Below are 13,106 nucleotides of genomic sequence, written 5' to 3'. Positions count from 1 at the left end.
TTTAAATATTGCTTCTTCTTCATTATTGCTACCATTTCATTCTGGAACTCAAAATAGGGCATGTAAGACCTCTTGATATATCATTAATATCTCTTAATCCTTTGTCCATATCCATAGGTCTCTGTGCTTCATTTTAAATGTTTTTTTCTTTTTTTGAGAGAGAAGATGAAAGTAGGTGAAGGGTGGAGAGAGAGAGACTGGGAGAGAGAGAGAGAGAAGTAGGACTCACCCAAAGCAGCGTTTGTATTCACTCCAAGTGAGGCTAGAGCTCACCTGAAGCAGGGCACAAGCTCATCCGATGCAGAACTCGAACTCATGAACTGGGAGATCGTAAGACCTAAGCTAAAGTTAGATGTTTAACTGATTGAGCCACCCAGACACCTCTAAAACTGTTTTAAGATACAGATTCAAGTTTATGAGCTGTGTCTCCCTTTGTGTCTGATCTCCTATTTAACACATACATTGTATTTTATTTTATTTTTTATTGTATTTTATATTATGATAATATTTACTGTAAGAAAGTTGTATATGATTATTTCTTAAGTCTACCTGGCAATTTTTAATAGACTCTACTCTTTAAAAAAAGTTTTTTTTAGTATTTATTTTTGAGAGATAGCACAAGTGGGGGAAGGGCAGAGAGAGAAGGAGACACAGAATCCGAAGCAGGTTCCAGGGTCTGAGCTGTTAGCACAGAGCCTGACCCAGGGCTGGAACCCATGAACCACGTGATCATGACCTGAGCTAAAGTCAGACACCTAACCTACTGAGCCACCTAGGTGCCCCAACTCTACTCTTTTTAATTTCTTATTTTTTTATTCCATCTTCCTTCTTTTGAACCCAACGTACAGACTTTTAAGAGATTGTTTCTGGTAACTCCAAATTCTGAAGTCTTGAGGGGGTTAAACATGTATTCTAGGTGTGTCTACTGCCTCTCACTTATGGCATTTTCCTGCTCGTGTTTAACTTTGTGAGTTTATATTTGTTTGAAGGCAGTTTTCTGACAGGAGAAGCATTTGCTTCTCTTAGTTACTGAGGGATCTCAAGTGCCTATATACCTGTGACAACTTTAGCCTCCTTACGGTTTTTCTAGACTTGCAAATAGCTTAGACATGACGGGGGGCATATTTTGACTCTGCTCATTTCCAACCCATAACATTTAGTGTGAGTTGAATATGACACAAGTGTGAATGAAAGAAATCTCCAAAGTCAATTTAATTTATGATATAACCGATCTACTACTGAAAAAACCTGTTTTGAATTGCAGAAAGAAATATCCAAGGATGAAAACTTAATTTAGTTGTGATCCTGGGAATCTGACCTTCTTAACTGAATAAAAAAAGAAAGAAAAAGAAACCGTGGAATGACATTCACTCCAATACTAACACGTTTAGACTGTCAGCTAGGCTAAGGTGTGCATAATGTCAGGGTGAAGGGGCTATTTGAGAAGCCTAATTCTCTAGCTTACTGCATCTCTGCCAATTGACTGTGGGGGCTGGTTCCCCAAGTAGAAGTTAATCAATGTATTAAATCCCAAACTGTGTTGGGTGAATTGAATGAAAACGATAATCTCTCGGGAAAAATGAATCAACTTGGATTTTGGTATCACATAAATAAAACAGCCAATTGATTAGTGAAATATTTCCCTATTGTTCTCATTGTGGAACAATCTCCCATCCAGCAGGTGGACACAGACTCTGGACTCGGTGAGAACATTGGGCAAATTTCTTGAATTTGGAATCTTCTCATAGGATTAACGTGATCATTTAACAAGTTAACCCATGGGAAACACTCATCTTAGTACCTGACACAAAGGAGGAACTTAAAAATTATTCAGAAAGACCCTCCACACTAAATTCATAAAATAAATTGTCATTTTGTGACCTTTATTCATGAGATTCTCTTTTTTCTTTTCTTTCTTTTTTAGCCTATAGGAACAACTTAACTCAACGCAAATAAGTTAATGTTTTATCTGCAAAAAAGTGATCACAAAGTTAACTTTAATAAATCAAAACCCCCAATGTTCACTAATAATCTCCATTTTATATGAAGTTCCCTGAAACAGAGTGTTTCTTGTGTGAATAACTTATTTTTCTTTCTTATAATGAAACCTCTGAGGTCTAGCAGTACCATCAAGATGTTAGAATATTTTCATTCAATTAACTTAAATTATGTAATGTGAAAATGAATAATGGCCAGAAGTCTGATGCCTGTGTAATTCTGGTGAGAAATTATATTTCACACATTGGTTTATTTAGCTAGAATTTTCTTTGGGTAATAAAAATAGTGTTACATAGAAATTAGTTGTATCTAACCTCACACATACTGCCATAAATGGCTCTTGCAAATCCTATACTCTGAGTGACAGTGACAAATCTCCCAGAAGGTAATTTCACAGTAAAATAGGGCTCTCCCTGACCCAGTTAGATGAGCTGTTCTTGACAGCTGAATGTTCTAAATCACTGATCTAAAATAGCAAACCAGTGAACGTTCCAACTATTTGGATTGGAACATTTTCTAATTGTATCATACACTTATTTTTTCTTAAACAAATTGTATATGGATTATGATGCAAACTTTTCATAATGACTCATGACATATCCTTAATGGCCTGGATGTTAAGGAATCAGAACTAGATCTTGGTATTTGAATTATTCCTTCCATGTTACTCCTGGGTTCACTTTTTGTCTTATGAACTTGCCAAAGGCCCAAGACATAATAATCCTGATGACCTGTCACGAGACATCATTCTGGCAGGAATATCGTCTAGATCAGCAAAAATGGTGGTCTCAGTAGAAGGCTCGTGCATCACCTTCTGATCTGGCCATTCAGGCAGCGTCCTCCATGATTTGGCTTCTGTCATCCAATATGGAACCAGAAAAGGAATCAGAGGATTGGTGAGGCTGCATCAAGGACTGTGACCCTTCTGTGGCTCAGTTGACTGTATTTTGCACATCTGGAAGGATGTCACTCAAAATGTTCAGGTCACAAACTCACTGTTTAGCATAGGTGTGTGACAACATTTCTCCTAAGTGTAACGAATAGGGAGGGGGATGGTAAAGTCAATAAGTTCAAGCTGGTCCGTGGCTGCTGCCATTGCTACATTAAATAGCATCAGAAGTGGAAAGAAAGAGGAAATTAAAATACCTGAGTTTATAAAGGGGATCCAGGATAAGGTTTGTCAAACTATGGCCAGTGGGCCCAATCCAGCCCACTGCCTGTGGGATGTGGCCCACAATTAAGAATGGCCTTTACATTTTTAAATGGCTGAAAAAAATCAGGAAAAGGAGTATCTGGTGACAAGTGAAAACTGCATGAAATTCAAACTCCAGTGCCCATAAATAAAGTCATATTGGAACACAGATATGTCCATGGCCTTCTGTTCATCTAGGACTGTTTTTGTGCTACAACGTCAGTGTGGAGTAGTCATCACAGAGACTGTGCAGACTGTAAAGTTCAAAATATTTACTATCTGGCTTCTGTACAAAAAGGTTGCTGACCTCTGGTCTAGAAGAATAAATTTCCTTTGTCTTCTGCCTAGAAAATTATTTTTTTGGACTGAGAACTAGAGCTATTTCTGTGCTTACAAAGCTTCTGAGCCCACCCACTCTTATAAATAATGGTGAGGAATTATCCCCAAATCTCATGGTGGAAATGCCAAGAATGTATGTGTGTGTGTGTGTGTGTGTGTGTGTGTGTGTGTGTGTGTTTATGTGTACAGACACTAAGTACTTAAAATACCTACATGGGCTTCCAGTTGATCACCACATGTGATGATAATTATGAACATAAACTATTCTTATAAAAAGATAATATTTATTAAATCCTGTCATTAATTTAAACAATATAGGTCAGTTTTTGTAACTTTCCCCCTAACCACCCAGAGGTAATCATTTACCTCAGTGTGTTCAGAATTTATTAAAATAAGAAAGAAAGAGAAAGAAAAAGGTAGTGCCCATGTTTAGACTATCAAAATTAGATTTTTTTTTTAAGTCCATAGAAAGACAATGGTTTTGAGAATCTTGAAGGTTTTCTAAATTCCTCAAGCTCTTCTTTACTTATGAAGACCTATGCCTGAGGCATCTGGATGGTGTAGTTAGTTAAGTCTCCTACTCTTGATCTCGGCTTGGGTCATGATCCCACAGTTCGTGAGTTCGAGCCCCTCACTGGGTTCTGTGCTAATGGCATGGAGACTGCTTGGGATTCTGTCTCTCTTTCTCTCTGTTCCTTCCCTGTTTGTGCTCTCTCTCTCAAAATAAATAAATAAACTTAAAGAAAGAAATATTTTTTAAAAAAGACCATGCCTGTGCAACTTCAGGCTCATGATAAGTCACTGGTAAAACAAATTCAGTAAATGATGTGAGAGAAGACTCTGGGGGAGTCTTCTCTTGGGGGAGACAGTCATGATGTGTGGTCTTGCCCTAGTGTGAGGAAAGCAGTTAAAATGGCAGTGAGGAGGGGTGGACAGGTAGAGGGAGAGAGAGACTGAGTTAGCATTCTGGAACCTCTCTTGGTTCCTGTGTACTGTGGAAGGATCTACAAGGTTCCTCAGGCTGTGGGGAAACCCAGAGAATGGGTCAGACTGCTGTCTGGGTGGGTTGCCATGTTGAGGGGGTTTTACCCCATAGCCAAAGACCAGTCACCAACTGCTCACGACAAGCGAGACCTGAGGCTGGGGTGGCAGGCAGGGTGCTCACAGTGAGACCTTCACTGGTGGAAGCCAAGATGGGGCCTGGGAAGGGAGGGACACGGGCCTTTTCCAAGCATAGAGAAAAAGCCTCATGCTTGCTAACCGCAGACTTCCTCAGTGGACCCATTCCAGAAAGCAGGTCAGGACAGCGGCGCTGCAACCAGTAACAGTGAGGATCCGGAGAGCAGTCTGGGCTCTCTCCTGCCCTCACTGCTTCTCTTCTTCACCCCTTCCACCCAGGGGGAGGACCAGGGCGCAAAACAGCCCTGATAAAGAGATTAGCTGAATAAATAATTCAAAGGAAGCCGCTTAAGCTAGCCTGATGCACCTTTAACTGACTATTTTAATTCCGTGCATGAACCCCACCTGTCTTCTTCCAAATGCACACCAGCAAGGTCAGGGCGCACTTACCAGTTATGGAGAAGAGGCAGCTACCTTTTCTAGAACACATTCTTTTGTTTAGAACCAAGGAATAGTGATGTGCTAAATATTTTGACTCTTTTGCTCTATTCAAGGTTGTGATTTTAGTTTTGTTCTCAACAAGACTTGCAAACGTTTTGATTATGCCTCTCAGTAAAAAAAAAAACAAAAACACACACACACACACGCTATTTTATATCATTATCCAGAACATGTATATTTATACATATATCTGAAATGTCATGAAGTCAAACTTACCTTTACCATGTGGGATGTATTGTTTGTTTTGTATCCTATTCTAGCTTTGAATAAATAACATTCATGTACCAGTAAATTGATTTCATGACTCACAACTTAAAATATATTGTTATAAAGGCCTAATGGGGTGAATAAAGCATCTGCTTCTTCACAATATAGCTCCAGATGCTGTGCTTTCATATCATTCCATCTTGATAACTTTACCACCCCTCACCCTACTCCCTTTCAGGCGGCAGTCATTTATTAAGTTTGGCTCCATAATATTTACTGTAGTGGTCAGATTCGCTTTCAGTGGTACGTGATCAGAACCTAAAGCAAACTGGCTTAAGCCAAAAGTGAACACGTCGTCTCATGTAACAGGGAAGACAGGATGGTGCCGGTTTCAAGCGTAGCTGGATCCAGAGACTCCAACATCTTAGATCTCCCCCTTTGATTCGTCTCTTGCTTCTGTGAGTTGGCCTTATTCTCAGTTAGGTTTACTTCACAGGGCAAGGAGCACACATCTCTGACGCTCCCAAGTAAACAGCTCTACAGTTCAGAATCTATAAAGAAGAGAGCCCCTTCTCAATTCTCGTGGAAGGACTCTGATTGGCCATGCTTGAGTCACGTGCACACCCCTGAACCAATCGCAAAGTCCAGGGAGATAAGGAATTCTGATCGCATCACTGAGATCTCATGGCCAACCCTTGGCCAGGAGTGGAGCTCCATGACTGGGGTCCCTCCAGGTCCACACGGAATAGGGGAAAGTGGGGTACTGTTATTGGAATGAGGCGAGGAATTCTGTCCAAGCCAAGAGAAAAATGCAAGGATACAGAAAGATATAGATATAGAAAGACAGACCCTTGTGCCCTGTGTGGGTATATACAGCACATAAAGTGAACTACATTTAGTACCAGACTTTGTGATTTTTTTTTCATGCCTTCTTAGGAAGATGATGAGGTGAATGGGGGGTGGGGTGCGGGATGTGGCCCGTGTAGGTAAGGAAGATAGTTGTCCTGTGTTTCCTGTCTTCAAGAGAGCTAAGGTTGCCAAATAGGTAAGTCCTCAATGGAAGAGGCAGAATGGCACAGAAACTGAAGAATTACTGAATCCTAGTTATTTTGTATATTGAATTAGATTAGCCAAGCAGACAAATATAAATGTGGTTTATATTTAATGCTCAGTTTGAGTGGAGAAGTCAAAGAAAGATGCTAAGGGTGAGTTTTCTTCTTGTCTTTGATTACAGACATGATGTCAGAGAAGTATATAATAAAGTGATTTCACAGAATGAATGGTTGGATAAAATCAGGTAGTGGAGCAGATAAAGCAGAAAGAATTGCAGGGCACAGTTTTGAGGAGACGATGAGGGGCACATGAGCGCTATATAACAGACACTGATGTTTTATGATGATAACACTGTTGACCCATTTGCCGTAGGAGTGTGTAACATTGAGTCAATTTTCCAAACTGCATAGTTGATTGTGTCTGTTAGAACTAAGTCCTCTGGCTGATGCCCTCCAATAACTCACAGCAGGTGTTTGCAAGCCAAGGTCAAGTGTACATTCTGTATTCCTGAGACAGAGGAAACTTAGTTGACCCACAGGGGTGGAAATTAGGACCTTTGCCTCATTGGCCCCTCATGTTACCAACAGAGCTAACCAAATACAGGCTATCTGAAAATGACAAAAATGAAACTAAAATATAACTTTGACAGCAACTATATAGTAGTTTTCCAAAGAATTCCATATGACTTACAAACCTTAGGGTTACTTAAAAATTTTCAAAGCATTCTATGTGGCTGGTAGAGGAGAGAAGGGGAGTAAGAAGACAGAAATAAGACAAAAACAATTCTGTGTTTTTCTTTGTTCTCTAAGACCCTTTCCCCCACCAAAAGAACACATGGTCATGGTGCAGCAACTTACCATTTTTCCAGGGTCCATTCACTTTCTGTGCTGCTCTAAACCCTGCTGAAAGCCAGCTCCTTGGGGAGCCCCAGGAATTGGGGCCGGCCTCTCTTCAGTCTGCAAGCACTCAGAAAGAAATGCCCCTTGCTGAGAAAGGGGTGGCGTTAGGGGGAATCCATCTACTGTCAAGAAAGTTTCAATTAAATATGGATGCCAATTAATTTAATTTATATTTCTGCATGAAAAATGTCATTCTATTATACCTACACTGGAAGGATGCCAGGAGCCCAGGTTAATAAATTACATCTCTGCTGACTTAATATGGAATCACAGACTAATCGGATGCTTATTAAATGCCCACCTGTGCTTGGGGCTGCACCTTGTAGAAATCCAGCTGAAATAAAGTCTTTCCACCAGGGCCTGTCCCTACAGTATGATGGTCTGACACCCACCCTTATTCCCTTCTGCTCCTAGCTTTGGGGCATGTCTCAGGAGAGCATAAAAGTGAATCATCAATATTCAATTGCCAGTGGTTATGAATGGGCACATTGAATGAATAAGGGAATGAACGATGGAGAACGGTAAATAATCCACTGAAATTAATCAGGGCACAGGCCCGTTCTGGTTAGCAGGAAACTTGCCATGATTATTTGACTATAGATTCAAACCAGCTGGTGGTGGGTAATACCTACTGATTCTGAAGCCCCCATCCTGAGCCAGACTGCTACATGTTTTATTTCGACCTCGTACAACAATCTTTCAAGGTAGGGGTTATTCTCTCCCACTTCCCTCATGTCAGAGACATGCAAGCTGAGAGTCAGTGAGCTGGAAAGGACTTTGCTCAAGGTCACGTGATCAGAAAGAGGCACACTCAAACCCAGCTTGTCTGACTTGCAACTAGAACATTCTTTCTACTGTGCTGGCTGGCTTTCTCTGCATTCTTGCTCTATTCTCTTGGACAAGTGTCACCACCGCCTCCATGGAGGATCGCTGGGGACTGTTCTGTTCTGTCAGTCCTTGAGCTACATTTACAGTTATGTGACAGGAGCTGATGCTCACAAATAGCCCCTGCCCCGGAAATTCACTCCGCTCTCCGTTGGTTCACTTCCAGGTACTTGTTGCAGCGCTCTGTTGTAGTGAGACAGATGTCACTCAGTTGTCCCAAGTTCTCAGCCAGTCATCTGTTGTTACGATCAGTTGGTTGCTCAACACTTACTGAGCACTCACTGTGTACCAGAGGCGCTGCTAGGTTACAGGATGGGTTAATGAAAAAGGAGGCAAACTAATGGGGAAGACAGATGCCCTGTCTTACAGTGAGGTATGGTAAAGGCCGTGACATCACTAAGGGAGAACATTCGTTTTGTCACGTATTAATCATGCCTGTGTTCCCTCTGTGCCTGTTTACCAAGGCCCACTCTAACATGGGTAAGCTGGGACAAGAGGAGACGTGGAGGCCACCAGCCTGGTCTGCCCCGCCCCTTCCCGCCCCTTCCTTCCCACCCCAGACTCCATCTTGCCCTGCAGGGAGCCTCTTCTGTAAGGATTTGGACCCTTTAGCCTGTGTTCCCACGTTTTTAACCTCCTGGCCCCAGAACCACTTATGACCAGGAAATGGCTTCCGTGAAACATAGAGGCAAGCTTGAGTCTGTCTGAGGAGGGAATGCAGGTATCTTAAGGCCCAGAGAGTGTTATAGAAAGTGAGAAAATAGGCTTTGGTTGGGTTCCTTTGGCTCCATTCATTCCTTCTCCTGTGGGTAGGGGCAAGGGCGGAGGGGGCCCAGAATTTTTGGGAAATGCAGAAGCTCTGGCCCCTCCATAGGCCCCCCGGAATCAAAACTTACATTTTAACAAGCTCCCCAGGTGATTCTGATGCACGTTATGGTTTGAAAACACTATTCTAAGGGAACTATATCCAATCCCCCCTTCCTAAATGAAGCCTCTGAGGCCGGCCAATGCACAGGGCCTGTGGAAGGACAGGCTGGGGACCGGGCTGCTGGGGGCTGGGGGTCTCCTTCTGGGCACTCCACTATTTATTCTCTAGCCGTGGGTATGCGCGGCATCAGATTTCTAGTAACTCAGATTGACAGGGTTGTGGAATAAGAGGTTTATAGGGAGTGGTTCAAGGAAGAGAATTCCATTAAGTCCTGGGTAAAGTTATTAAAGGAAGGTAGGCGATAAGAAATCACTTCAGGAAGGAATTCGGAGGGAAGCTTGAGCACTTTCTGTTTCCTATTTTATTCCTGGATCCAATGCAAATGATCTGGAAAGGATTTCCATAGTCAAGGTGAATTGTCTTTTCACTTTACTTACGTACGTACGTACATACGTACTTACTTACTTACTTACTTAATTTTCACTTCTACATTCCTTTGGCCTGTCTCCTTCCTTTCCTAGTACGTTTTGATTCCAACCCTTTCCGATGCATTCATTTTGCCTTCTTTTTCTTTACTTCTCTGCTTTTGCGTTTCTGAAATCTTTCACTCTGCTCCAAAGACTATAAAGCAAGACAAGGAAACAAGACAAAGTTTAAAAGTTTGACCCAGTGGTAGTTTCATGCTGCTATCAATTCTTATCAATTAAAAATAAAAGAACACTTGCATACGTATCTTTTCTTCATGCATGAAAATAGGAAGGATTGCATTTCAAGTTTACAAGTGCCCTTCAAGCAGCTACAATGGTGAACAGATTACAACTGAGTTTCAGTTTCTTCTGTTCCATCTTCCATTCTCCCTTTCCCCCACCCTCTCTTTATCTCATCCCTCCTTTCCTTCCATCCATCGTTCGTTCGTTCCTTCCCTCCCTCCCCTCCCTCCTTCCTCTCTCTTTTTCTCTTTTACTGGTGTTTATTAAAGCAAATTCCAGACATCATATCATTTAACTCATTTCCTATAGAATTTCCTGGAGGCAGGGCCACAAGAGAATGCAGGCTGAGGAAATGGTCCCTTATGATTGTGTTATTCACCAAAATATGGAATTTGTGTTACTGAGATAAGGAAAAATATAGAATTTCCCAAACCTCCACATAATACCCCAGATGGTATAGATTTTATTTTCCATCTCCACGTCTTCCCTCTAGAGTCTTCAAGGGGGTCTATGAGAACTTTTTAATCCTCCTTTACCATTAAAGAATAACAGAAAATTTGGATGCTTAAAAAATGCATATCTTTTACTATTCACAAAGAACATTCTGAGAACCTGACCTTTGCAGTTAAATTTGTCGTGTAAATTTGAGGAGCTCTTTAATGACAAAGAACTAAACACATTCCGCCCCCTCCCCGCCCCTCTACCCCGCACCCCCCCTCCCCCCGCATAATGCACCCGGATCTAGATATAAAAGCGTGGCTTACAGTTGCTCTAATACTGACGCACATCACATCTATGGAGTATCAAGTAATTCGAAGGTTTGGTTATTTTCCACGAGTAAATATCCAACTAAATTTGAGTAAAATGCCCTCTAAATAAGTCAAATAGACAGGAGCTTTGAATGAGGGAATTAATTATAGTTCATGTCCCAAGGAAAAGAATCCCACTGTGGCACGGAGAATGTAATTAATGGGAGGTAAGCGCCAACAAATCACTCCTTAAAATATTAATGCTATCAAAGAACAGCTGGATAATGAGAGGAACTTGACCCTTGGGGGACTAGCAAATGTTGCTGTTGCAGACCTTCTCGCAGTTGTGATGTAATGGAATTCCTTTAAATTTAACAAAAATAATAGAAAGAGGTGTGGTTCTGGGAAAGTTATTAGCAGTAAACATGTCTTTGTAGTTTTATCTTATTTTGATTACTAGAGCTTATTATTATGATTAGGAGAGCTCACTTTTGTTGTGGTTCTAAATGACCCTTTCCCTTAATTGCTCAGGATATACACAATCCAAACAACACTCCTAACACACAATTTAAAAAAAGAAAACTGTAAGTCTGGAAAGAACTTTTTTTTTCTTGGTAAATAAAAACATGGTCCCCAAGAAATTTCTGCAAAAACAATTTTTTTCAGTCTGCTTAAGTCAGGAAAACTGTCCCACTGTTTGTTTGTGGACAAAAGCCTGAACCTAATTGGGTTTTACTTAATAGCTAATTACTGTCCTAAGCAATATCTATTTCTAAAACAGCAATGCAGTTAAATATTTACACTGTCCTACTTAGCATCTGAAACGCTGGGCATTATTTTTTACGTTTTCATAACAAACTGCTAATCTTAATATTTAAGGAAAGAAATCAGAAGAAAGTGTTTACCAGGAATATACTTTAACTTGGGTTTTTAAAAAAGAAACCGTTTTATTCAGAGTTAAAAAACAAACAACTTCTCTGAACCCACTGTGGACCACGGGGAAGCTGCGGGCGTGGTGAATGCCTTTGACCGCACACTTTCTATTGCTGGTGCACTGCAGACTTTTGTCTCTTCTGTTTCACTCAACTTGCCAACATCTAAATCAGTGACACGGACATTCGGAGTGTTCGACAAATAGGTCGAGGTACGTGTGGAACATATTCACACATACCAGTAAACGATGAGAGGAAGTTCAGGATGCAGTAAAAACAAATGCTGAGTTTAGCCTGGGTTTCACATAACACCAGTTTCATAAGGCACTTACGCCGCGAAAGGAGCAGTGCCCCTGAAAATAGCACACAGGGGACACATCATTTAAATAAATGTGTTCCTTTGCCCGAACAGAAGTTCAGATCTGCTCAATTATCATTAATTTTGTTCTTTTATTTCCTTTGTGGGCGTGAACGAAGTCGTGCTTTTGGAGGGTTTTCGAGCTGCCCTCGGCGGGTGGAGGTGACCCGCGAATCTTCACCCGCCGGCACGCAGGCTGGGGGGGGGGGGTGCGTGTGTCTGGCTGTGAAAACGTGCCGCTCCTCTTAGAAATGGAAACTCTTAGGTGGAAAGCTACGTGCAAATGTTGGCGGCCCCTTAAAATCACGTTGTCCTTTCCGAACCCTGAGAACAGGTGTCCCAGGATCGAGCCCGCAGCTGTGCAACAGGCGACGGAAGCTTCGACCAAGCTCCTGCGCGGCGCCGGCTGGTTATTCCTCCCGTAAGCAGCCGCAGCCGACGCGCGTGGAGGGCGGCACAGACCTGCAGCCCTCGCCTCGCTCGGCGGAGCTCTCCGGGCCGAGCGCGACTCGGGGTGTGTGTGGGGGGGAAGGTCTGATCCCCGCACGTCCAGGGCCCAGTCCTGGGGGAGCGCGGGGGGGGGGCGGGATGGCGGAGGGGGGCGCGCGACCCAGAAAGCGCAGGCGGACCGGCCGCCGTGCCGCGTCCGCGGTGATTAGCTCCAGCGGCGCGACCCGGGAGGGCGGACTCTTTCTTAACCCTCGTCGTCGCCCCCTCCCTCTCCCTTTTTAAAGGACGCCTTGCAGGCAGAGCTGTCAGCAACCGGGAGGCCGTTGGTACCTGGCCGCGGCTGGGCTGACTCCTGCTCTGGTGACAGACAGGGGTGGGGGTGGAGGGGCCGCGGGTCCCGGGCGCCCGCACGTGGGGATCTCGAATTCTTCCTCCTTCGGGCTCCGCTCCGGACCGGGCGACGGCCACAAGGAAGGGGGGCTGTGCGGCGCTGGGGTCGCCCGCCCGGGACGCCGTGGCTCCCTGGAGGAGCGGGGAGGGAGGCGGCCGAGGGTCCGGCGCGCCCCTGACGCGGGTCGCAGTATGAGACCGGCGAAGGGCGGCAGCAGCGGCCCCAGCAGCAGCCTCTGCCTGTGCCTCCCGCGGGCCCTCGCCCTCCCGACCCCGCGCACCATGCAGATCCCTGGCCTGCGGAGTCCCCCGCGCAGCCCCCGCCGCCTCCTCGGCCCCCGCTAACCCCCGCCAGAGGGGCCTCGGACGCCGGGGCCAGCCGCCCGCGCCGCCCCG

General features: G+C 43.7%; 1 protein-coding gene and 1 long non-coding RNA gene across 2 annotated transcripts; one reads left to right on the top strand and one right to left on the bottom strand.

Moving 5' to 3' along the window:
• Window positions 1-5,304: 5,304 nt before the first annotated feature.
• LOC115285639 lies at window positions 5,305-8,529 on the bottom strand. Its single transcript, XR_003905620.1, has 3 exons — window positions 8,308-8,529; window positions 7,267-7,430; window positions 5,305-5,907 (listed from the first exon to the last, which is right to left on the bottom strand). It is a non-coding gene; the product is annotated as an uncharacterized LOC115285639 (long non-coding RNA).
• Window positions 8,530-10,560: 2,031 nt separating this feature from the next.
• On the top strand, window positions 10,561-13,055 carry LOC115302147. The gene is made up of 4 exons (XM_029952161.1): window positions 10,561-10,649; window positions 11,687-11,724; window positions 12,297-12,384; window positions 12,605-13,055. The coding sequence occupies exons 1-4, from the start codon at window positions 10,561-10,563 to the stop codon at window positions 13,053-13,055; spliced, it is 666 nt and encodes a 221-aa protein (XP_029808021.1).
• Window positions 13,056-13,106: the final 51 nt, after the last annotated feature.

This window comes from Suricata suricatta, chromosome 1 (genome assembly GCF_006229205.1).
Source record: "Suricata suricatta isolate VVHF042 chromosome 1, meerkat_22Aug2017_6uvM2_HiC, whole genome shotgun sequence".
In the NCBI taxonomy this organism is placed as follows: domain Eukaryota; kingdom Metazoa; phylum Chordata; class Mammalia; order Carnivora; family Herpestidae; genus Suricata; species Suricata suricatta.
The sequence above is the reverse complement of the archived record's forward strand: the minus strand, read 5'-3'. Positions and strand labels throughout refer to the sequence as shown.